Source organism: Homalodisca vitripennis, chromosome 7 (genome assembly GCF_021130785.1).
Source record: "Homalodisca vitripennis isolate AUS2020 chromosome 7, UT_GWSS_2.1, whole genome shotgun sequence".
Taxonomy (NCBI): domain Eukaryota; kingdom Metazoa; phylum Arthropoda; class Insecta; order Hemiptera; family Cicadellidae; genus Homalodisca; species Homalodisca vitripennis.
The window spans coordinates 107,371,327-107,397,968 of NC_060213.1; the positions used below are offsets into that span (position 1 = coordinate 107,371,327).

The window sequence follows — 26,642 nt, forward strand, 5'->3', positions numbered from 1 at the left end:
GCTCCTTGTCGGATTGTCGACTCTTTTTGCATTTTTCTTATTGGTAACAATGTTTTGAAACATATTTCATTTTTAGTAAATGGTAAAAAAGATATAAGATACAAAACCAAAAAATATAATAATACATTTCTTGTCTTTTATTATAGGAAATGCAATGTAAAGTTTGAGTTTTAGTTAGTGTATAAAATTGTGTTTTAGTTGATATTAACTGAAAAGTACCTTTTGGATTTTGCAGGTTTTTCTGGTTTTTAATAGTTAAAAAAAACCTTCCTCCAGCATACAGCTAGCAGTTCTCTGCTTGAATGATTTCCTGTAATTCATGTGCTCCTTTTTTATATCATTCTGTACAAATGTCAAAACCTCTTCAAATTGTTCTTTATTTAATCTAAAATCGCGTCTGACTCTATCTTCACCACCCTCTAAATCAGCTATCAAATGGCGAGATTCACCAAACGCCTTTCTTTTTTTATTAATGGGATGTCCCCAATGTTTTCTTTTACTAACTGAACACAGCAGGGCTATATTTTCATCATGCCTGCTGAAACTGTCCCTGATACACTTCTTATAAACTCATTGTTAAACCAAGGTGCGGTACAAGAAATCCATTATTTCCATGTTTCTCTGACGGAGATCGCAACAACTGAAAGACAAGAGGTAAATCAATTCGTTTGCGGTGCGAGGCAGTACCACATGGACGTCTAAATCCATCCAGTGGATGGATAGACGTTCGGTCTGAGGCGGTCTTAAAGTATTCATATATTATATAAGCCTACTACATTTATAGGTTTAAAATGTATTTGTTTTCATTTATCTATTATTCTTTTATATCAAACATATATAATACTCGTTTAAAATTATTCTTAAAGTTTTTCCTTTGATGAAAACAAGATCAAATAGGTATCTCTAAAATACAGTTTCAAAGTGCTTTGTTTTTATTTTTCTGACAGGCTATATATTATTGTCTAAAAATTCGTATCTCAAAAGATGGTGCTGTGGTTTGGTTTAAGTATTTTACTATAACCATACTTATTGGTAAGTTTTATTATTTGCAAACTAGTGGCTATTACAAAAATGGGTAAATTTTAGGTAGGCTTTCAACAATAAGTAAATAATTTAATATAGCGCTTTACATTTAATTTAGTACCATAAAGAAGGCTTTCACCTCGGATTTACATTACTATATCCATAGAATGTAATATTTTATAAACTAGCTACATGTGTATCACTCCTATGTGCCTTGAAGTTTGGGGTCGCAAGACTCGGTTCCGCCGATCACCAATTAGGTTCTTTAAAAAGTTGTATGCCAATATTAGTATTGTATTTAATAGTTTAACCGTGTAAATTGTTTGATTATCTCGTTTGGTTTCATTTCAGTGCAGTTTTATTGTTATTGCAAGGTATTTACTACATAGAGGTTTCAATTTCCACAGAGTAAGGATAGGAAGTGAGTATCTGGATCCTTCCACTAAATAACTCTTCTTCAATAGGTGGGAAGTTTAGGAACTGTAATTCTTGGGCAATAATGTAGATAAAAATAGTCCTTCATCATTGTGACAAATATAAAACGCTTATGTACAAGAATCGTCTAGGAGTATTGTACGAATGTGGTAATTACATTCCTGGCTACTTAATAAAAAAAGTATGCCCGGTATTCGTCGACCGTGTTTCCGTGCATTAAATCAGGACAGTAGTTGCTGAATAGGCTGTTGTGCTCTTCCTGGAGGTTGGAGAAGCTCTGGTTGTTGGCTCTACTCTTCTCCACCAACCAGTCGTAGAAGTGGCGGGCGCTTAGGATGGCCTTGTGCGAATGTGGGTTACCCTGTCAGGATGATCAAAACAGCGGATTATCAAAAATGACTTGACTCAATACTTGACTTCGTAATAGCTATTGAATTGCAATTGAACGTGCAAAGTCAAATGTCAAAAGAAAAGCTCCATAAAGGCTTCTCACCTGTACAGGGTTCCATTTGAAAGCGTTGACCTCGGGATGGAACTGCAGACCCACGAAAGGCCGCCGGTAGTGCTCTACGCTGGAGATGAATTCCATGCCATTCACGTCCCGGTTGGTGGAAAGGACCTGCCATGACTTTTGCAATCCATGAGACTTGAACGTCTTTTCGGTTACGCAGAATCTAAGCAAAACATCCTTATATGACTATGGATCTCAGACATCATCTATTCTCTCTTTCGTCGACCAATGGCTAGGAAGGTCCTCCAAGACATTCCGTATTCACGCATGGCATGGTATCAGCACTGCGGTAGAGGCACTGCCAAGTGTCTGGTAACTACGACCTGTGGGGCCAAATGTAGGGCAATTTCTTATGTAGTTGTGATGATGGAGCGTTGGAATCAAATTTTTAAAATGTCATCGTCCACATGTCTCAGCAAGTTTGGCCGTACCTTGAAGGGATTGGTTGTCCTATCTGTAAGATGCGGTAAACTGTGGAAAGATGTTGACCACTGAAATCCACCCCATCCGCACCTTGAACTATAGAATGATCCTGGAAGGGAGAGAATTGGTTTCCATATGTTGTAACTTTGTTAGCTCCAGAGACTTCCCTGGCAATGTTAGTTAGAGGTTGCACTAGTGTAGGATATTTGTTATTGATAAAACACCAGACACGGTCCAACCAATCGCTTTTGATCTATCAGCATCACATCTGCAGTTTACATTTATATTTTATCTTGGCTCGTCGTCTTCAAGAGGCTCACGAAATCGACTTGGTTCATTTATTTATTTATTATTTATTAACGGCAAGCAGCCAATTCATACACAAATATACCAATAACATATGGCTCAAGACTTAGACAATACTTACTTGATCTACTATTAAATTAACACAGAGTTTAAAAAAAAGAAAAATTGAACAAGTTTAGCAATTATTGATCAGAAAACAAAACCAGTGCGTGGCAAAATATACTAAATGACGGATAACAGAGTGAAATATGCATAAAGATATATAACAAAAACCTTTCAAGAAGATATTAACAATAATTATAAATTTAATAATACTTTGGTAAATAGACTATAAAGGTTATAACATCATAAAATCTATATAAAGCTATAATGATAATTACTCAACAAAATGATTTAAAACATAATAATAACTGTAGAGAAAAAAAAAACTATATATAAAGAAAAACATTAAATATATATATACATACAACTATAACAAACTTTCAACAAAATAATAACAACAATAATTGACAAGGATTAAACACACAACTTGGTCGACTTGGTTTGCTTTGACGACGCTAGTGCTAAAACGTCAATGCCTTGACGCAAACTACGTCAGCTTCACGTTGCTTCGTCGTATAGACAGAAAACTAAGCATTTTCGAAACATTTATTTATAGGTACCTTTGATTTATTTTTTACGTTTTTTAAGTTTTCTGGCCTATTTTAGAAATACTCTATATTTTAATTTTTTGTTCTTCATTATGTTAGAAAAGTAATTATGGATATGCAAAAAAATGGTAGAGGGGTACATTTATTGACAATACACCGATACTAGAATAGAGAAAAAGTATGTACACTACTGTGGTTAAGTCAACACTTGATTGGCCTCTCACTAGAATAGCGGGTAAAACGTTATATCTGTTTGTCAGTCAGTATGTCTGTCTGCACGATATCTCGAAAAAGAACTGAAGCACAGATTTTGAACGGAGCGTCATCAAATTACACACGTTATATTGAGTTCGATAATGGTGCACGTCACTCCATGGTATTTGGATAAACGTTAGAGAATATTTTTACATCTATATTATGGGTCACTGTTGTGGTAACAAGAACATATCAGGATAGATAAATTTGTAAACAAACTGAGCACAACGATATAAGATTGCAACATGTGACATCTCTATTAATGTAGTTAAAAGACAAAATAATAGAGTTGGAAGTCAATGTTAAAGGTCTGTGACAATATTTTTGTATCACCTAGCGTCGTAGTGCTTGGACACCTTTATCAAACCTAACTTAATGAACAAAAACGAAAATTGATAATGTGAATAGATACTTCATTTTCATCTGTACTCTTGCAATTTTACACAAAGATCCATTTCTGTATAATAAAATGAGTTCTATGACGGGCATGTCCAACCACAGAATTTGGCTGAGCGTCATTGAAGGCTACCTCTTCGTAGGCTGCAGTGGCGGAGCAAAGGGGGCGGCGGGGGCGGGTCGCATCGGTCACCTTTTTGGGGTGACACCCACCCGGTCTTTCAAATTTAATTACAATATAAAAAAATCGCTAGCACAAATTTTTTTTTCGGGGATTCCCCCACTACATATAGCTCAGCTCTATGTATAATTCGGGCATTCCCGCATAGGAGCCTGACGCTGTCGTGGGGGATTCCCCGTCCCATACTCGCGATCTTTGACGTTTCAGTTGCAACATTTCTCATTTGTATCGTGAAGTATGTTGTGTTTGGTTGGCGTGAATTGTTAAACGTGTATTATTCTATAGTGATAGATAATGAAAAGAAAAAAAATATTATATCCATAACCTTTATCATATAAAATTTATTGCTTTTTGGTTTCGATTGAGTGATACCACCAACTTCCGCACCGGGTGCCACCCGAGTGTGCTACGCCACTGGTAAGGGTGTCACCGAGGGTGGCAGGGAGGGGTAGCTGCTCCTCCCCCTAGAGATTCTAAAAAAGTTACCAAATGTAAAGCAACCAAAGTCCTCAATATTTGACTTGACTGGTCTTTGAAGTGGTCGAGAAGTTTAGAAAAACCCTAAAATTATATATTTTAATTAACCGAATCAAAAAAGAATCTGTCGACCACTATCGTACTTTTCTCATTCTCCATATCAGCTTGCCCCCCCCCTGGGCCATCGGCTGGTGACGCCCATAGCTGACGAAGTTTATCTTTTGACTGTCGGAGGGATGTAAACATGTATTTTCTGTAAGATTGACTTTCTGTCTATCCGTCCGCAAGACACCTCGAGAACGAAATGAACTATAGATTAGAAATTGTGCAAGCAATTTCAGTGAAACCTGTCAGCCGACACGTTGTATATGGCTACTCCTGCCTTTTAGTAGGCCTTGTGAATAGGTACCGTACTCTTTTTGATTGTATCTTCGTCTATATGGTGGCTACTGAGAACGAGCTGTAAAATGCGGAGATCACTCATATTTCGAAAGAATGATACGGTTTAAACCTATAATTGTATTATCTACACATTACGATCTGTAAAACTGACCAATAGGAATAAAATATTTGTGAGCATATATATACCTGTGGTGGTTTGAGGTGACGGGGAGATTTTGCAGGATCTCTATAATCTCATCGGAGGCACGTTTGAAGAGAGAACTCCGATTGAATCCCGGCCGGAAGTCCAGAGGGAGAGCAACATCAGTGGCGTTACAACCCACTAAGATGTAGCCCTCGGATGTGCTGTTGGCCGAAAGGTACATGAGGAGTTGGAACCCTTGGCAGACACCAAGGATGGGGATGGACACGCCGGAGTCTTGTAGCTGAAGAAGAAATAATGTTATTTGTAACTGATTTCTAACTATTTGAAGGTCCACGAACTGGTTTACTTGGGAGACCGGAAGTCCGGTAGTCGGGAGCTTGGCCAATATATACCATTGGACCGTTACGACTCATATTCTGAACAATTTCTGCTATTACCTCAAGGCTATTGAGTCTTTGTTGACTTTATAGTTGACGATCAAACAAATCAAGATTAACAAGAATACCATCATTCAAACATAGTAATAGTCTGTGTAGTAGTTTAGACGCGCCCTTCAGAACAAAAGACAACAGTTTTTGAAAGGTTCATGTTAATTTTAGTTTTTGTTCCTTAAATATCTGTATTAACCTTGAGGAAACAATTTTGAATTGACTGAACATTACTGATATGGTTTTAAAAGTCCAATATCGCAAATCGGTTTATATAGGGTGTGCCGTAGCTTTCTGGACAAAAGTATTCCACGTTATTAGTTTTCCACATGTCTTATATGTCTGCATGTGTTTTTTTAATAAAAAACTAATATCTCAAAACCTAATTAATTAAATTATACCAAATTTGCCTGAAATGTTTATGATAACAAGACCAGTTACTGAAGAACATATCATGAAATTATCTTTGGTACTTTTTAAATAGTCATTAAATACTTTTAAACTTTTAATATCTTAAGATCCAGCAATTCTTCCTCAAGAATTACAAGAATTATAGATCTTAGAGGGTTTTATCACAAATCTAATGTCAGTAAATTATTTAAATCGAATAATAAATAGCTGATTTAGAGCAGATTTACTGCGACAAGACATGGCCTACATTGAAATCTCAGTGAATAGCCATCGATACAAAAGTGAATATACGGCAGCTCTCAGTATGAGCCATGTCTTGTCACAGTAAATCTGCTCTAAATTATTATATTTAAATAATTTTTATGTCATGAGATTTGTAATAAAATCCACTAAAACTGTTATTCTTGTAAATCTTGAGAAAAGTTGCAGGTTCTTAAGATATTCAAAGTTTAAAATTTTTAATGGCCGCCATTTTAAAAATACTAAAGATGTTTTCATTATATATTTTTCAGCAACTTGCCTTCTTATCATAAACATTTGAGCCTAATTTGGTATAATTTAATTAATTAGTTTTTAAGATATTAGTGTTTTAATAATAGAAAAAAAACACATACAGACAGACATATGGGGAACTAAGCATCGGAGACCCGTGTTCATATGTTTGTCTTGCCCTGAGCAATAACTTGGTATACCTTTGACCAGAGAGTTACGGGACACCCTGTATTATAGTCCTGACCTGTTGGGCAATATCCATGATGATCCTGCCGGCCGCTGCATAGCCGTGGGGGGCACTAAAATCTGTTCCGCCCCCCGGAAACACGACACCGTTTATGGAAGTCATCATGTGCCTGCAACATTCCGGGGTCGGGTTAATAGCAAAATCCACATAAACTGAACAGGGTGCTGGAATTATTTAAAACTTCTTCTTAGTTGCACTTGCCTGTAGTAGTCCATAGTTTGGTTGATGAATATGGGGACAGCCCTGGCTCCAGAAGCCTCGACTGCTTCTACATATGAGGCAGGTACGAAGCTGGTTCTCCCGAAAACTCTCAATATCCAGGGAAGCTCCTGGGCGAGAATGCCCACTATGGGACGATTTGTCCCTTCCGATCCGCCCATGAGCGTCACCATCGCCATCGTCAATGATAGGACGGCGGAGATTCGCATCTGGTAACAAAATAGACACCGGAAATAGTTTTAAGTAGGTGATAGTCCTCGCCCATGAGCATCACCATTGGCACCGTCAGTAATAGAACGGTGGAGATGCACATCTAGTAACAAAATAAACACCGGAAATAGTATTTATTAGGTGATAGTCCTCGCCCATGAGCATCACCATCAGCACCGTCAAGGATAGAACACAGAGATGCGCATCTGGTAACAAAATAAACACCGGAAATTAATCATAAGGTGATAGTCCTCGCCCATGAGCATCACCATCAGCACAACCAAGGATAGAACAGCAGAGATGCGCATCTGGTAACAAAATAGACAGTAATAGTATTCAGTAGGTGATAGTCCTCGCCCATGAGCATCACCATCAGCACAGCCAAGGATAGAACAGCAGAGATGCGCATCTGGTAACAAAATAGACAGTAATAGTATTCAGTAGGTGATAGTCCTCGCCCATGACCATCACCATCAGCACAGCCAAGGATAGAACAGCAGAGATGCGCATCTGGTAACAAAATAGACAGTAATAGTATTCAGTAGGTGATAGTCCTCGCCCATGAGCATCACCATCAGCACAGCCAAGGATAGAACAGCAGAGATGCGCGTCTGGTAACAAAATAGACAGTAATAGTATTCAGTAGGTGATAGTCATCGAAGCAACTGCTCCTGTCAGGTTGTCTATATATTTATTTATTATGTCACATAACCTACTTCTTACCGCCTCAAGCATTTCGAAATGGAAGAACTTTTCAACCTTTAGATTTTATTTCGTTTTGTTTTTGAGTTTTAAGAATTTCATTTAAATCAACAATATTTCTGGAATTCCGTATGCTTCAAGTCATATAATTCAACACATTAATGCCTCACACAATTATTAAATTTCTTTCATACATGGCCTTCTTAAAGTAAATTACACTTATGAACCCTTTTTTATGATGCCCTAACGTATTAATATAGAAAAGAAGTTTTATCGCCAGGAAAAATCAATGGAGCCTAAGAATTCTTTAAATAAACTCAACTCATAAAATTTTACCATCCGTCCTTTAGAAAATCAAGGCAATTATTTCGGTACATTTGGAAACCCGCCAATTACTGGGTAATGGAAGGGTTTTCGCCCTCCAGAAGGGTTAGGGTTCCAGGTGCCGCGAAGGCAGTGGTGCGATAACTATCTAATCGACCTCAACCCTTCTCTTCCGGGTGTCGCCCTTTCACTGAGATCACCCGACTGATAAAACCAAACATAATTATATTTATTGATAGTTTACAAGTGGTCTTTGTTGGTTTTTTTGCAGGGTAAGAATCCATTTTTCAATCCGGTCTGTCCCTTTGCCGAGCCGTTGGTCGTTGTGTGGTTTGGGCGGGATCTGGCTCGCGGTGTGCTTCTGCTGAGGTTAATAATATCTGAGAAACTCCTGGCTTTAGGCAATGATGATTTTTTATGTTCAATCTGTAATCCACTGATGGGACCAAAACTTAAAATTGAAATTTCTATGATGAAATTCGTCCAGGGAACACATGATTGCAGAAAAATAACTGACATTTTAGTTAGTAGGAAAATATCAAAGTCCTATTAGATAACTCCCATAATTGCCATAAGCTAACATGAATTGGTTAAAAAGAAACAAAATATAATTTATTTTTGACTTTGAAATAGTTATTTATAATTATAAATTAGCCTTACCTTATTAATCCACATTTTTATTACCGAGCATAGATTTCACCTGTTAGAAAATCTTCTAGTTGTTATCGATATTACATAATTTTGCCAAAGATTTTTCAAAATCTGTTTATGACAACTGTTTAAAGCCATTTATATACGACATTTATTGAATGACAACTAGAGGATGCCTCAATGAGCGAAAGTTATAGCTCATAAAAGAAATTTTAATTGGTTCGTTCGGTATATAGAGAACGGCTAACCTATAAACTTGGAATTGTGCATCAGGCTTCATTTCTATATAAGCAACATAGAGTACGATGATGGTGCATGTCATTCCATTGCATTCGGGTGAGCATTAGGGAACTTTGTTCATTGGTTTTATAGGTAACCGTGATGATAATAAATTTGAAATTTTGCATGCAACCCCAGCGAAGGCTGTAACGCAACCCTAGTGTGGAGCACGCATTAGTTTATGAAGAAAGCAGAAACCAAAAACGTTTTATATATCTTTCGACCAATCGTTATCGTGCCACACAATCAGAACATTTCTGAGAACCAGAACTAATTTCCCTAACCGTCCAGAAACACGTGTATCTGCCTGTGTCAATCAATCATTCCTGGGGTCGAGGGCTCGATCCAAGTGCCTGATTGACACTAATCCTTGAATAATCCACCCCATCCAATCAAGTCGTTGGTTTCGGTTTGAAACGGAAGCAAGGGTGATGGAGATCTCAACTCGCAGGTGGCTAATTGTCAACCGCAATTTTCTACGCTCCGATATGCTTGATGGTTTCAGAAGATACTCTCAGATGTATTTACATTGACATTTTTCTACCTGAGCAATTTCGCTGAAGAAATACCTTTTTACAAAGTCACTGCTTAAACAGTGAATGATACTGAAACATAATATAGGATATTGGTTGTTAAATATGTTCTCCACTAGTCATATTCAACTCCGCGCAACTAAAGCAAGCAGTTACGGCAGAAAGTTTCCTTATTTTGCTGTTTTGGTAACTTAGAATTGTGTGTTTAATATTTATTACTAACCTGTTACCAGCAATTGATAAAATAAACGTTTTATGATACTGAACATCCAAAGCTTTTTCCGTTGTTGCAATGTTTTAAATAATTTGAAATACAAGACGTTGAAATATATGCATTGCAGAGGTCTACCTTCTAGAGTATTTCTGGGTAACATGGTTCCATAGAGTACAGCATTTATAGAGGGTTTTCATTGTGTATGAAGTACCAATTACATCATTTCACTGATGGATTGAGGTAGAGGCCATAACAAAAATGTCAAATGAGAGATTTGGGTTCCGGATCACGTCCGCAGACTCCACGAGGTCGAACTCGATTTTCCGCCGAAACCTCAATAATTCCCGGACAATCTAGCGGGCACCGGGTCAGCCTGCAGTGCTTTCTCTTATTAAACTTTGACCCTGGAAGTAGGTTGATGCTTCACGTCAACTCCTAGGGTCACTTCCTAAGGATCCTAATCACTTTTGTGAAACCATTTCCATTGAGAAATAATAGCATAGCTTCCACAACAACACTTAACTGATGTGTGGAGAATGTAACGAGGCATTGGAAAGGGTGTATTAATAAAAATCGTTAAAACGTTAAGTTTCCGTAAGTCAAACAGATTTCTATAGTTTATCCCCAAAGTGCTATCCCTTACCTGTGAGTTTATTGCTTATATCTATTAAGACAGTATAACTAAATACAGGATAAAGGTACAAGAATACATAGAAAAGAAAGATAGTTTTAATACAATTTCCAAGTAAATAATCGAAGTCCGATTGTACACTATGGTTATCTCAGTCTTAACATGCCACACCTTATTGAAGATAAAATACTCATATCTAGTGTATTTTTATATTTTGTTTAAAATATCTGTGGAAAATCACAATATTTTATCTTACCCTTATAAGTAAGAAAATGATAACTGACAGCAATTCTGTTACCAAGATCTGTTACAAAATACATTTTTCACTGCAGTTCAGAATCAGAACTTTATATTCTATTTGGCACATACAAAAGTTGTAAATCAATTCATCAAGAACTTACATAAAAATAATTATATATATATATATATATATATATATATATATATATATATATATTTTAACTCACACTGCATATATATGCTATATATACGTTAATATACATAATATCTATGCTATTATACAGTGTGAGTTAAAAGTATGGATACACTCGGGACACCTTTCTAGGAAATAGAAGTGAACTTTTTAGTCACTGTTACAACTTTGCCCATTCCCCCAAAATGGGATTTGGGAGGTGTGGGGGGGGGGGAGGCGGCTTAAAATGTTTGAATGTAAAGGTCCATTTAGTGACTTCACATTTGAAAGGTCTTCATAAACGAAGAATAAGAGTGGAAACTGGAGTTTCTATCTCAACCTAGTAAAAGAATTTTGAAGAAATGGGAACATTTATATCAGTGACTAAAGATTTTACTCCTATTTCCTGGAAATATGTCCCGAGTTACATACTCCATCATCGTCCATAAAAACTCAACAGAGAGTATCCATACTTTTAACTCACACTGCATAAAAATCTAATTATATCTCTCTCATTCTCTCTTTGAGCGTGTTTGTTACTCAGTCACGTAAAAAACTGCTCGACCGATTGTACTGAAAATTTACATGGTCATTCTCAGAGTCGCTGGTTAACATATTATGCCTATTATTATTTCCAACATCTCTCCAGGTTACGCATCACTGGTTTTTTGAAGTTGCGAAACATGAATTGAAAGAACCTGTTATATGTAGTCAACTATGTAAACATTGTTTTATAACACCACAATATTTTTAATTAATTTATCCACTATTTTCTATTTGTTTACATTGACAGTCTTGAAAGCATAGAGTAAGCTTGATACCAACAATACTTCTTATTTCAACCTGTTAAGTAACCGCGGTTGAGCACATAGTAAGAAAATATCCAGATATAAAATAAAATTTTTTTGTTAAAGGATACTTTTAACTATAAGTTTCAGTGAATGTGAAGTATGCAGTGCTTGTTCAATATTGTAATGCGGATTTCAACGGCAAAATTACTACTTTACATTTGCTATGAATTTAAAGATTATTATAAAAACCAAATTAGTTCTATTCTGATTGATATAGATCTGCTTATGTATAATATACCTTGTGATAAGGCCAACAAAACAAACAAAATTGTGAAACCAGAAATTTAGCCGAAGGTAAGTATATATGGTATTACATCTTCTGTAATACCAATCGGCTTTAATACTCTTCTAAGTACTTTAAAGTTTATACAAAAACAGAATATTCAGTGCTCATGTTTAATTTTCGAGTTAACAGAACCCTTCATCAGAACCACACTGAATTATAACATACAAACAGAAGTCAAACCAAGAACAAAAAACATAATCAAAATAACATTTTAACAAATAAATACCATAAACAACAAGATTCCAATCAGCTGTGTGTAGAATGTTTGTAAATGTTAACATAGAACTAAAAATTTTTGTTACAAGAAGTAAAAGAGGTTATCTTAGGTTCAACCCATCTGGTTGCCTTGATTTTAAAATTAATAGATGTGCGATTTCAATATTTCTTAAATTTATCAGATTAGTATTTTGATTGAGATTTGGCTCTAAATGGTAAATTCCTTTTAGGCTGAAGCAATTTTCTAATTTATTTTGATTGTGTTGAATCGCATGAGCAGAGATTACAAAATAATTTCTCTCGTAAGCGAAATAAGAGTGATTCCTCTCATAGAGTGATTTAAATAATTTTTCTCTCATAATTTTGATGAACAACTTCAAATCGATGATTGGTCATTCTCACTCTTAATGGAGTGTTGGTTTTTCCAATATAGTGTTTTGGGACAGAATTTACAGGTTAGTTGAAAAATTATGTTTTTTGTAGTGCAATCAATGTTACCTTTAATAGGATAACCTTTTTCAGTTGTGCTACTTTTAAACGATTTAGAATTTATTAACATCTTACAAATGCCGAATCTTGGCTTGTTACAAGGATTGCACACGTTACATTTCTGTACCTGGGAGGTAAAGGGCACTATGTCCATTTTTTTTCCAAAATCGGGATATCAGCACCAAGTTTTTCTACTTGTATGTTTTCTTTTTGGGTAGAAAGCACTAAGTCCAATGTTTATTAATAAGGGAGATAGCCAGTGGAAAAGGGCATTATGTCACTGAGTAGTTGAGAGGTAAAAAGCACCAACTAGTTATAGTGCTTTATACCTCTTATTAAAATGTAAATCCGTAGAGGAAAAAGGCACCATTTGGACATAGTGCTGTTTACTTTTAAACTTTTATAAAAGACCTGGTATTAGGTACCATGTGTTTTTGACATGTGCCACTGAGATGTTTACTGAACATAACCCTCAAATTCCATGATTTGCATTATGTTAATTAAAAAATGTATGAGAATATACCTTGAGTTCTGTAAATCGAATAACATCCCTGAAGAAAATATTGGTAAAAACTGGGTGTATCGTGACGTGTTTTAACAAAAGGTTCAATCTTTCCTTCAAACCACCTGAAAGTTGACACATGCGATACATGCGATTAGTACCAAGCTAAACTTAAAGGTAATTTGAGTCAGTTAGAAAGAGAGGCAATACAAGCCGAGTACAAGAATCACATATATGATCAAAGCGTTACGATTTGAAAGCTGCAGACTCAAAAATTGCCAAGGAGGATCCTTCTTATAAAGTTTTGACTGGTGATTTACAGAAGTGTTTACCGACACACCTTTAATTACAAGTGGGCTGAGCCTCTACAAAAGAAAACTTTGGACTCTTGACTTTACTATAACATGAATGCCTGTGACTCAACAGTTTTACTGCTTGATGTGGGACGAAACAAAAGGAGCAAGAGGAGGGAATGAAATTACCCAGCTATCATGAAGTGGGCTGACAATGTGATTTCAGGTTCAGCTGTTCAAGATATCACTTTATGGACTGACAACTGTTATGGTCAACACACAAAACAAATCTATGATAAAAACCATTAATCAAAAGTTTTTTGCTCAAAGGTCATACGCATATGGAGGCTGATACTGTTCACGCTCTCATAGAGAGAAAAATAAAGAAAGCTAACAGTATGAGCATACTGACACCTTGGGGACTGGCAACAATTGGTGCGGCAAACTTCTTCAAAATACTCTGTATTTTAACATGGAATTAGAGGATTTTTAAAAACTTTGAGTCCTTGCTAAAAGGCAAAGATTCTCCGTTTGTGTCCAGGAAAGTATGATATTGACAAAAACACTGTTTCTCATGTCACATTTTATACACATACAAGCCAGACAAGAAAACATGGGGTCATCTCTTCTTCAAAACTTCATTTGACGGAGATTTTTCAGAAATGAGTTATGTTCGATCCCGTAGAGGACAAGAACTACCGTTCCCCGGAAACTCTTCTATTAGTATCACACCAGAGACTACCAATAAATGTAGCAAAATACAATGATCTGATAGCACTACTGCCAATACTCCCAACTCTCCCAACTGTGTGCCATGACTACTTCAAAAATCTACCGAGAAGCAACAACACCTCCATGTACCCAGAAGAAGACTCTGATTTAGTTGGCACTATTTTGGAAATACAGTGTTTATTTTAATTTTGAGTTGCTATGGTAACCAGTTTAAGTACTATGAAGTATTAAAACTGTAAAAAATTCAAAGAATTAAAACTCTATGTCCTTTTTATTTCTAACAACCCGCTACTTTCTCAGAGGTAAAAAGCACCAAGTCCAACAAGTCTTTTAATAAAATATTTTAAAATAGGTAAATGACCGTTTTTGTTTGTTTTAAAACAGTTAGTTTAAATAGACAATAAGTTAAAATATCAAATATAAAAAAATCAATTTAGTATTGAATATAAATGATAAGATATAACATTTTTTATATTGAAACATTTTTTTCAAACTGTTCTCCTGAAAAGTAACAGTTTTGTGACATAGTGCCCTTTGCCTCCCAGGTACAGATTTGATGTTATACTTTTTGGATTGCCCTTATAGTTTAATTGCGGTCTAGAGACAATGTTTTGTAAATTTTGAGGTTTTTTAAAAATTACTTTGGGGGGGGGGCTTAGAAAATAAATGTCTAGTTTCAGGGGAAGATTCCAAAATAGGAAAAGAAATCTTTAGCATTTTTTTGATTTTATGAATATATATATATATATATATATATATATATATATATATATTCCTTATCTGGAAAACACGGTAATATCAACTATGGTACACATAAAAACTAAAACAGGAGTAAATGCCCATAAATATATACTTTTTAACATATTATCTTCATTGTGGCAACAAAGCATTTAACATTAGCATCCAAATATAGGGGAGACCGGGGCAAGTTGACGACCGGGGCAAGACGACGAATGGTTAGTTTCTCAAATTAGTTGCTAGGTAGTAGCACCGGTCGAATGTCAGTAGCGCTCCACACGGATGGCCTCTGAAATAACTGGCAGTGAAGACAAGTTCGCCATTGTGTGTGTTGTTACAGCGGCTTGTTGTTTTTTGGAGTGCGTTTTTGTAACTTTCGGCCTTTGCATCGTAAGGTTTATTGAATACGCAGGTAAGATATGTTAATTTTCAATATTACCTATATTTACCTTATGTATTAGGCGACTCATAAATACCATGTTTGTTTATATTTATCTTAAACTTAATGCCAATAAAATTTACCTACTCTATTACGGCCGCTCGGGGCAAGATGACGTGGGGCAAGATGGCGTGTTCGTCATCTTGCCCCGGTTAATTTTTTACTGGTGCAAAGCTGAAACTTTTAAGAAGTATGGTTATGCATACAATTTTGATTTAAGTAAACTAATAACTGACGACACTGTGAGACTTAACCACTTATTTAAAAAAAAATTTAATCTACACTTTTGTTTAACAATTTTACTTTAGAATTGAATTTTTATTAATTTAATATGCGGGTACAGATTTTTAGTTTTACTTTGGTTCCAGAGATGGTGAGAAACTACAAAAAGACTTCCTCTAGAGGAGAGTGGGAAAAAACCAACATGGATACTGCTTTCACAGAGGTCAAGGAGGGAAGAATGACTTGCTTGGGAGCAGCGAGAAACTTACAATGTTCCAGAGGCAACACTTCGACGCCGACTGAAAAAGAACGTTTCGGTAACTATTTTCACCTACACCTTGCACCACGTTTTATTTACAACTTGTTTTAAGTTAAATTATTTACCACCTTGTTTTTTGATATTAAAACAAAATTTACTTTGGTTATAACAACTTCTCACGTTACAAAGACAAGACTATAATCCGTACCCCAGCTTTTTACGCAAATACACATAACATTTTCATTTACTTCATCCACAACATTTCTAAGCAACCTACAACGATTATTATTTACATTTTCCAAACCTTAAAAAGTACCCAAACTTTAAATAATGAAATAAAATAAATATAAATTTTTTTACCTTTCCTGCTCCCCTTAAACAAGTTTTTTTTTTTAGGATATGCCTGTCCATGGAGGAAGATATAGAGAAGTATTCAATGAAGAGCAGCTCCAAGATTTACACAACTATTTGACGGTAATGGACCAAATGTTTTTTGGAATGACCAAGTTGCAGTGCAGAAAACTCGTTTTTGAATACGCAGAACACTTAGGGATTTCTCATCCGTTTAATAAAGAAACTAAAATGGCTGGTGAGGATTGGCTGGCTACCTTTATGAAAAAACACAACTTTAGTATGCGTAAGCCAGAAGCAAACATCTGTTGCAAGAGCAATGGGTTTCAACAAACCTAGTGTTGATAAATTTTTCTCCATTTTGAAGGAAGTGCGAGAAAAACACAATTTTCCGCTGCTAATATCTACAATGCAGATGAATCAGGACTATCTACTGTGCCCAATAAATTACCTAAGGTAATTTCACCAAAAGGAAGTAGAAGAGTTTCTAAGTTGTGTCTGGGGAGAGAGGCTGGAACGTCACTATTATTTGTTGCATCAATGCTACGGGAACTTACCTACCCCCTTCTTTTGGTATTTGCCAGAAAGCGAATGCGACCTGAACTCATGGAAAAGAGCTCACCAGGTAGTGTGGGCCACTGCAGCGATAATGGCTGGAGCAACGGAGAGTTGTTCGTAAAGTTTTTGAACCACTTTATCCTCAATGCAAAACCCACAGTTGATTCTCCTATCCTGCTACTTGTCGATAATCACAGAACCCACATAACCCTAGAGGCAATCAACTTATGCAGAGATAACCATATTGTTATGGTTGGAATTTCCTCCTCATACAACACACCGTCTTCAGCCCTTGGACGTTTCATTCTTTGGTTCGCTGAAAACCTTTTACAGTCAAGCTTGTGACAACTTCATGGTCAATAATCCAGGACAGACCATCAGTGACTTTAAAATTGGTGAGCTTTTTGACCATTGCTTATTTCAAGGCTGCAACTGTTGGCAATGCCGTTAGTGGGTTCAGGTCCACAGGAATAGAACCTTATAATCCACTTGTATTCGACGAACATGACTTTGCTGCATCACAAACAACTGATCAGAACCTGGATGTAGGCCTAGACCCTAGCTATAATGAAGATGAAAATCCTACTATCCAATCAACAACATCAAATACAACAGAAACTCCAGGTGAACCTGAAGAAGAAACCATTGAGCTGAGTGAACGCCAAGAAACAGTAGGCCTAGTAGACTGTTGCCCCAATCCCGGTAAAGAAGAATACAAGTGTCTTCGACTTTAAGCCTTTACCTAAAGGTAAACCAAAGGATAAGAAAAGAAAAGTTCAGAAGTTAAGTTCTAGTATTATAACAAGCACGCCAGTAAAAATGTGTTTGGAAGTAAAGCAAGAAATGAAGGATGAAAAAAGAGCGCTTAAAAAAGAAAAAGAGAAGAGCTTCGAGCTTCAAAGGTTTCAAAGAAACTCAAGTTTGGACCCTACAAAAAACGTCCTAGGTGTATGAACACAGCTTCTACTTCAAAAGGCAGTGAAGTTAGATGTCTGGGTGTGAAGAAAAATACTCCGATCCACCCAGTTGAAGAGTGGATCCAGTGTTCCAAGTGCAGTGAATGGTGGCACGAGAATTGTACAAGCTACGAAGGTGGGGAATTTGTTTGTGACTACTGCTAGTTTGTCAGTTTTTTTGTACATAAAATAAAAAATGACTAGCAGCCTTTTCTTTTACAAAGTAGCGTGTTTATTTAAACCTCCATAACATTCGTCATCTTGCCCCTATGCAAAAAGTCATCTTGCCCCGGGGGTGGGGCAAGATGACATTTTTTGCATTGTTTCATAAGAACTAAAATTTACAAACAAAAATTGATATTATTATAATTAAAAAAAAAATTAAATGTAGGTAAAGACTTATACTTAACTCTTATGTATCGTAAGACTTTTATTTTTATCACAATATTTTATTAAAAATATTTATTCCTTAACGTCGTCAACTTGCCCCGGTCTCCCCTAATTCACTGGAATCAGACGTGCTCTTATATGTGCAAAGTCTACGAAATTCCAAGCGAAGCAGCGGGTAGCTGCTAGTAATACATAAATTAAACTAACATACACATTAAAACATTCACATAGAACTAAATTAAAATATCAATGTGGACTTATTGATAAAAAATTCAATCAAAGTAAGTATTATCATTGTTAAGTAGAAATTTCAATTTAATATTAGCCTACTTCAAAAATATTGCAAAACTTTGCAAATAAAGAAACCACGTATGCAATTTCATTTTGATACAGAATATATTCGTAGTATATTCGTTTCAAATAAATAATTCAAATAAAAAAATTAAACTCTGCAACAATCTGTGGAATCTCTAATTTTTCTAACTTTATCATACGAGCATAAATAATAATTTATATTTCAATTTCACTCTCCTCGTAACCTATGTTTAATTTAATAATTTCCTGTCATATTGATTTAATATTAAAATATTCATGATAAAGTAATATTCAATGTTCCACATAACACCTCTGAACGAAACCAATTATCACCACATTTTTATTATCTTTAATCACCGATTTAGGCCGAGTCACAATTTATGACACTCGTCGTTTATATAATAATTTAGTTAAAGAAATTAAGGTTGTTTTCGAGCAAATAATTTACTCCAGCGGCTAATCTATATTCCAAAATTTTAATTGGTTTGCTCAAGCGGCAGAAATCAATTTAAAATCAATCTTCATCGATATCTAATTGAGACAGGCGAGCTATAGTATTAGCAAATTGTGATTGGGGCTGAAGGGCTAGGTATTCGCCTTGCATGCAAGCATCCCTTACACTCACGAACGCAAAGGGTTGGGGTTGGGTCTACTGGACGTTTTCCGCCCTACTTTCCGGACCGGATTATTCAGTAAGTATTAGAAACACGACTAAACAATACTCTGAGACAATTTCAGTATATTATACGTTGTTTGGTATCACTTTTTGATCATCATGTTTGTAATTGATGTACAATAATTACTTTAGGATAAAATTACAAATAACAACAATATGGATTTAATTGGGGAGATGCACAAGGTAAATAATAGGGCGGAAATGCAGTCGGTCTTAGTGCCCTGCATTTGTGTGTGTGTGTTTTTATACAGTTTGGGGAAAAAATACTTTTACGTATCCTGCAGGACCAGTCGGGTATGTTGGACTCAGATGTCAATACCGACTAAAAACCTCATCTTTCTCTGGCCTCTGTATCCCCGCGGAAACCACCGCTAGGCATTACTTCACGGGGAGAATATATAGAGAAGCAGCTCTTTCTTCAGGTAGTGACTTCTTCAATTGACTTCTTCCATGTATTTTGCTCTCTTTCTTTCGATGGACCGCAGCTCCTTAAGAACTTTCGCTGCGGAGTTATCGTGTTTGAAACGATGAAGGTACGCCCTGAAGCATCCTTGTCCTGACAACATCTGTGTGAGGTAGTAGTTAATATCACTATGGTCTCTATCCATCCGTGCGCGCGTGCGCGCGTGTGTGTGTGTGTGTGTGTGAACCTGCCTTGTTCCAGCCGCAATCCCAAATTGCCAATACTATAAACGTGGTAAATGAAACGTTAAATTTTCTTCCACTTTCATCATCAAATCCATTGCGTTGACTTTTTCATTTTGTCTTTTATCGCAATTAAAATCATTGTTCACACTTCTGGTCATGGAACACCTCTTCATGTAGATTACAATGGATGGCTACTGAGTAATCGGTAATCCATACGGAGCTTTTTCCTCGTCTAAGTGTCTTTACCTAGTGAAAAGAGTCCATTTTCAACTGGAGCAAAACTCAACTGTTGTCTGAATCAACCCTTCCAACCACGTTTTAATCTTTAATAGATTTTAAAAGTTAAACATTTCTTTAAATTTATGTAATCCAAATTTATACCTCATCCATTTTGATAAGTGAAAATATCACAGGACATGGTTATTATAGTGTGAGATCTTATTAACCAACTGATTTCTAATTTTAATATCAATTCTATCGACAGTTAAATTGGCAGTGACTTGCTTGAATAAAAATTTAATTTTTATCTCCTTGACGGTTTAATATTATTTTAATATATAGTTCTATACTCTAATAGTATACTCTAAGTAATAACTAGGTGGAGGCATTAAAATTAATTAACTGCAGGAGAATCTATTCATAAGTGTAAACCTGCGTTAGGCAAGTTAGTTTACGGTAGGAAGTGGAACAAGCCGTGTTTCCATTTTAATGGCCCACCCCTAAGGGGCAATTAGCCCTCAATTTTGAAGAGGTTAAGCAAATCATCCCCAGGGTGGTTTGTCCGCGGGGATCAGAAGGACAAGAACTCAATCACACTAACAACGTGTACGGCCGCGCCGAGCCGCAGTCTAAGCGACATATAACGACAACCAGATGACGCGCAGGCGATGATGATGGACTTTCGTCAAATCATCGTGGGCATTGTTGAGCGGTCGCTAATGCCTAATAAGGGGACAATCGGGCCTAAACAAACACGGGGCAGCCGCAGTGACAAATGGGGGGAAGGGTTGTCACTGTCAGAGTGTCTGGGAGAACAAGGGCCCAAACGGACACTGACTCGTGACATCCTGAGGGAATCAAAGTGACACTTTCTTCTCTATACTGGGCGTGGTTCGGTTTTTCTGCCTCTCAGACTCCACCAGCAGGTCGTTAGCGACTGCCATTGTCGTGGCTTCCGGTGTGCCCGCGGGGTTGGCTTTTTGTCCCCTGATCAGAGAGGATAGGAGGAATCTGTGGAGTTGAGTGGGTTATGTCAAGAGGCTAGCAGCTCCTTAGGAGACAAATCCAGTTAGAAAGTCTGAGAACCCATCGCCAACACCTTTAAAATTTGTCAGCAGTGCTTTGGCACATCTTTATCATTGTCAATCTTCATGCAGGAAGAACACTTCCAGCGGGGCTTCCCTCTGTTGACCTCATTAGGGTGACAATAGTACTCCAGATATTTGTTGCCATCATATGTGTAAGCTCAAGAACGTAGAAGCGAGGGGATCTGAGGAATCCGGACCCACCCAAATTTTCAAATTTTTTAATTACCTTTTTAGTAATCGATTATTATTATTTAAATAATTCAGTATTACTGACATGTACTGCTGCTGAAAGATCGATCTCAACAAAGAAACGGGTCAAGAAATTTCTAAGGAACAAAATGGGCGCTTACTAGGGGAAAATATAAGTTGTCTGAACCCCTCCCCAAATTTTGTCCTGGCTACGTTCTTGTGTAGGCATGCCCGTAACTTGCATGTGACATAATAAGATATAACGATGGAATAGGTTGGAAATTCTGTCATCCTTCTAAATCATTAATCAAAACAAAATACTCACTGAGATATCCAAACGATTTGATACTTTGATGGGATTACTAATATTTATATTGAACATGAGCAACAATACTAACTCTACAACAATCCGAATTTTTTTAAGGATATTACTGTTTATGAATGTATTGACAAAGTATCGCTATTCGAAACCCGTCAATTATTCAACGAAGTTGTCATAAAGGTATAGATCTTGTCAAGAGTGACATTTAACATGTAGTGCCAAAACTGTAGTGATAGTTAGATAGGTACATCAAGGTTTTGAACTGCGATTAATTTTTCGTTTAGAGAACTGCAGTGCCAGGTCTGTAGAGGTTACAGCTAGCATTAATTTACTATTGTCATCATTTAGATCTCTATAAAATTGGGTCGACTTGTCAGTGGAAAAACGTATGTGAGGAAGCCAACCAAGAATTATTTCCTAAAAGTGATACAGTTGAAAGTTATAAGACAAATTGGCGTTGCTGGCCTGCAGGTGTGGTAAGATGGGGGATTCTGCATAATATGGCTGTTATTTAGCTGTATATGTCACTACCAAAAGTTGGTAGACTGGTCACAGAGAAGTATTGACTTTCCACAACCATTCTAAAACGAAAAAAAGGTTTTGAATAGATAACCATTATAGGTGTAACACCTCCGTAAAGTAAATTCGACAATGTAAACGTGAATTAGTCAAAGCATTGAAATAACTCAGTGGTCTGATTTGAGCGCGACCATCCTTGAGCAAAAAAAAAACTTCATGAAGTTTAATTGAAACGTTATAAAGAGGGTTGATTTCGATCCTGAAAACGTAGTGTCCTATTTTCGGAAGATGGGAATTGTCGCAGTCCTATGATTTAATTAAAATTTTTCTAATGTTATAAACTTAAAATTGACATAAGGACTAAAACAATTTAGTATATACTGTATTTTTTTTTAATGTAAAAAGAAAAAATATGAAGCAGTAGGCAACCTTTACACAGGCTATATTGTTGTAACTTCAAGCTTAATTATTAAAATATGCTAGGAAGCCGAAAAATAGCTAGTTTTTGAAGGAATATGGACTTCCACAAATTTTCGCTAATTTATGACACTCTCCCGTGTTTCAGAAGACAACTTGGCTAAATTGCAAACTTCTCAGGGAACATTCTCACACATTTGCGAGTTCCGGGAACGAATCCCTGTCCTACAGATGACTGCACGTGGCAGCTTCTCGGAACCGAACCATAAAACAAACCATAACTGACCATAAACAGAACCGCTACTACTAAACACGTGTCGTTTGATCCAAGGCTCCGGACTCAGTTCCTGACCTAATCATCTTTTCCTGACGTCATTTGGCTCTGGCTGCAGTATTTTAGACCGGGGGGGATAATAAATCAGTCTTTTCTAAAGCATTACGGGGTTTATGCCTGCCACTAATGGGAACAAATAGATTGCAAATTAAATATCAGTTTAAATTGATACAGAGAATATTATCATGCTAAAACTTTTCAACGAATTCTTAAATAAATCTAAATGGACCTTCTGCAGTAAATGGTAAGAAAATTTTATTGATAAGGCTGGTTTAATCTTAAAAATTATGAATTGCAGTTGGTTATGACGAGTTTAAGCAACAAGACTGATTATTTTGACTGCACGTTTGACGTTTTAAGACAAAAATGAAGTTTGACAAACCTGAAATGACTGCAACCTTTTTTAGTATATGAGCCAATCAAACCAAAAGGATTGGATCTAATACCCAAACCGTTCTCTACACCCCTGATCTGCCTTATGATACCAAAACTGGACATAAGATCATGAGACCATTTTTCACCATCTTCCATAATCCAAGAAGACCCAAGATCAAAAGGGTTTCTAGGCAACATTCCTTGACGTCCAAGGGAATGTGGATTTTAACTGCAATTAGCATTGAAATTCTACGGAATGAATTTTGACCTGAGATAGTTATTAAAAGATAAAATTGCTATCTATCTCACTTCTCTTTACGACTTATTATTGCTCTGATCTCCAGGAATGTTGGAAAGAACATTCTACTGATCATAGGCTTCATGAATGACTTTGGAGGTGAGAAAGCATATTTTTACGAAGACAGCTGAGTTTATCTAAGAAGAACTAAAGAAGTGAATTGCAGTGCCACGTTTGTTTTCCTTGTAAGAATTTTGAAAGTATCCTGAATGTTTTACGAATTATTGGTTTATCCAAAATGAGAGAATATAGAAAATGAGAAGAACTTTATCCTACGATTAAAATATTTGGTTGAGGCTAGTACATCGAAACTTCAAAATTTCGAGGTGATTTATGATTTAGTAACAATAATTTTTCAAAACTGAATGTATTTGACATCTTTTGTTCTTTTGAGATGTTCTTTGATGATTATCAATGCCAAACTTGAATTTAGCTCCATTTCACATTCTGCTTAGTGCAGCGTCTGAAATGTGACACAGTCACAGACATCACTCCTAGAATCTGGAGTCCTCGTCCTTCTGAAAAGACCCAAAATAGGTCAGCAACGAAGACATTCAAAACGACCTCCTTGCATCGTTTCAACATTTGGAGATACCCAGACGACAAAACGGCTCTAAATGGATTTGTACCGTTATTTAGTCTTACTTCATTAATACATATTTTCGCAACCCAGTTACTCGTTACTGGCTAGTATAAGTTACATCCGATGTTCTTGGAACAACATTTTCGGCGGATTGATAACCTAATTGGCACGCGTATTAATTATTTCTCTCGGGAACTTTGTAGCTGCCGAACGTCGCTACCGTAGCAACACCTCGCGCGCCTTGTCCGTAAGTAAACATTTACATTTTCGTATCATAAGTTACCCCTTTCATACGAAACATCTAATTTGAATGCAATGTAAAGTAAAATAATAACTTGTAAAGCAACTTGCCTTGAATGTGTTTTATTTGCCAGATCATATTGGATAATATGTATGGCGATGTCCTTCTGACGAGACCACGTTGTCGTGATTATAAGTTGTCTCGATAAATGGTTGTCTCGATATCTACTGTCGCGATTTTGTTTTAGGTTTTTTCGCTCTTCGAGCTCAATTCTTGAGTTCAAGACCAATTACTTCATGTTTTAGACTTCCAGTCTACTAGTCTTCCCTTTTCCGTCTACAACCGCATTGCCGAGCCAAGAATGCTGACGCCCGCGTTTGTGAGACAAATTCATCGTAAAGGGAAGTTGTTTTTAAAGTTTTAATAAATTATTAATTTCGAAGGTACAATCCATAGAACATTGGAATATTGAGGCCCATCCCATGGTATCATATTTTAGTTCATTCATACTCTATTTGGCAGCAACGTGGCATTAATTTCATTTCATTTTACCAACTAGAAGTGGTGCTTTTATTTTTATTTGCCAATATTACAATATTAAACAGATATGTAAACTTCGAATTTCGAGTATTCATCACTACGACCTCAGCGGTATCCAACCCCATGTGTATTGTCCATTCGGTATAGATTACCCAGCAGTCATCCAGTATAATCTAAGAGATGTTCTCATTGTCTCATTAAATGAGTACACTATCGCAAAGCACGGTGGAACAAACAAGTTTTCTGCACACACCATTTATCATAACACATCGCGCTTATTACCCCTTTATCACAATCTAAGGGCTACTTTAGACACAGGAAGAAATAAACTCTTATTTTGATGCTATAGTATGTCTAAAAACTGTCATCACAATGTTGTACTTTTTAATTTTACGTAACTCGAGATCGAATTAGATTATCTTATACAGTAAGAACATGCCTTAATTGATACCCACTTATGTATGTGAGGAAAGTATAAACTGTACTAAAATTATTTATTAATTTTTGTATTTTTGGACCATGGCGAGTACACATTTTTAATTTGCCAAAAACTAAAGGTATTTGTTTTCAGATTTTGAAAGAAAGCCCACTTAATTTATAAAAATATTATATGAGCGCAACACATTTTAAATCACAGTGAGTATTTTATCCTTTCTTATTATATCTTATTGTTATCCTCATAACCTAACGTTCTGTTCTTATTAGGTTCAAACGCGTGCAAAATATAGGTGGTATTCACTTTAAAATGTCTAAGATTGAGAAACTATATTTCTAAATTTACCCATTTGAAAGACTTTGGAACTCTTGTCATGTCAAAAAATCAATTCCATATTTCCTGTACGGTAATGATAAATGCCTTTTAATTTCATACTCAACCTGAATATTTTTAATTTAATTAAAAGAAAAACTGTTGCAGTTTAAATCGCAGCAAATATAAGATAAAAAGATCAAACACGTTCACAACGCTATCTGACGTCCTGTCTAGGAACTAACATGCGGCAGCGGCTTCACTAGCGAATTCTGTTGGTTGGTCATAACCATAAACGTCTGGGTTTCAAATGTTTCAATTAATGTCTTAGATTTAATATTTATCCTGAAATTTTGTGATCAATTTAAGGTTTAGACCTTCGAACAACGGTTAGATTTGTTAAAGCAATTGGATTTTAGGTATGGAAAAAGGATCAAGAAGTTTTTAAAAGTTAGACATCTTTTACGTTAAAGTAGACATTCTCAGTCAGTGCAATAATGCCTTGTTAGTTGAATTAAAAGGAAATTCTGAATTTAACATATAATTTAGTATACTTACTTTGAATCCTTAGAAGATTTTGCCAGACACCAGTTAATACAGTTCAGCTGTGACTATGTAATGACACAAGGGAGAAGTCCGCGACTGTTCTGCCAGATGGCTTGGTCACGTGGTATAATTGCGCAGTTGCGCCCGATAACGGAAGGATAATAGTTTGCCACTGAGGGGAATCACTGAAAGTCGCAAGACTAGATAATAATCTCGAAATGTACGACTTTGACTTTCCTAGAACATGAAATATTCACTATGTTTTCATTCCAATTGTTTCCACGTGACAGAATGATAAGATAGCTCGTTTATATTATTCATAACGTCAATCCAGCAATGAAACAA

At 36.2% G+C, this 26,642-nt stretch overlaps 1 protein-coding gene across 1 annotated transcript; it reads right to left on the minus strand.

The window, feature by feature from the left end:
* Positions 1-1,097: 1,097 nt before the first annotated feature.
* LOC124366166 (gamma-glutamyl hydrolase A-like) lies at positions 1,098-26,642 on the minus strand. The gene is made up of 6 exons (XM_046822515.1): positions 26,310-26,642; positions 6,984-7,210; positions 6,780-6,891; positions 5,246-5,484; positions 1,952-2,132; positions 1,098-1,819 (listed from the first exon to the last, which is right to left on the minus strand). The coding sequence occupies exons 2-6, from the start codon at positions 7,208-7,210 to the stop codon at positions 1,628-1,630; spliced, it is 951 nt and encodes a 316-aa protein (XP_046678471.1). The 5' UTR covers positions 26,310-26,642; the 3' UTR covers positions 1,098-1,627.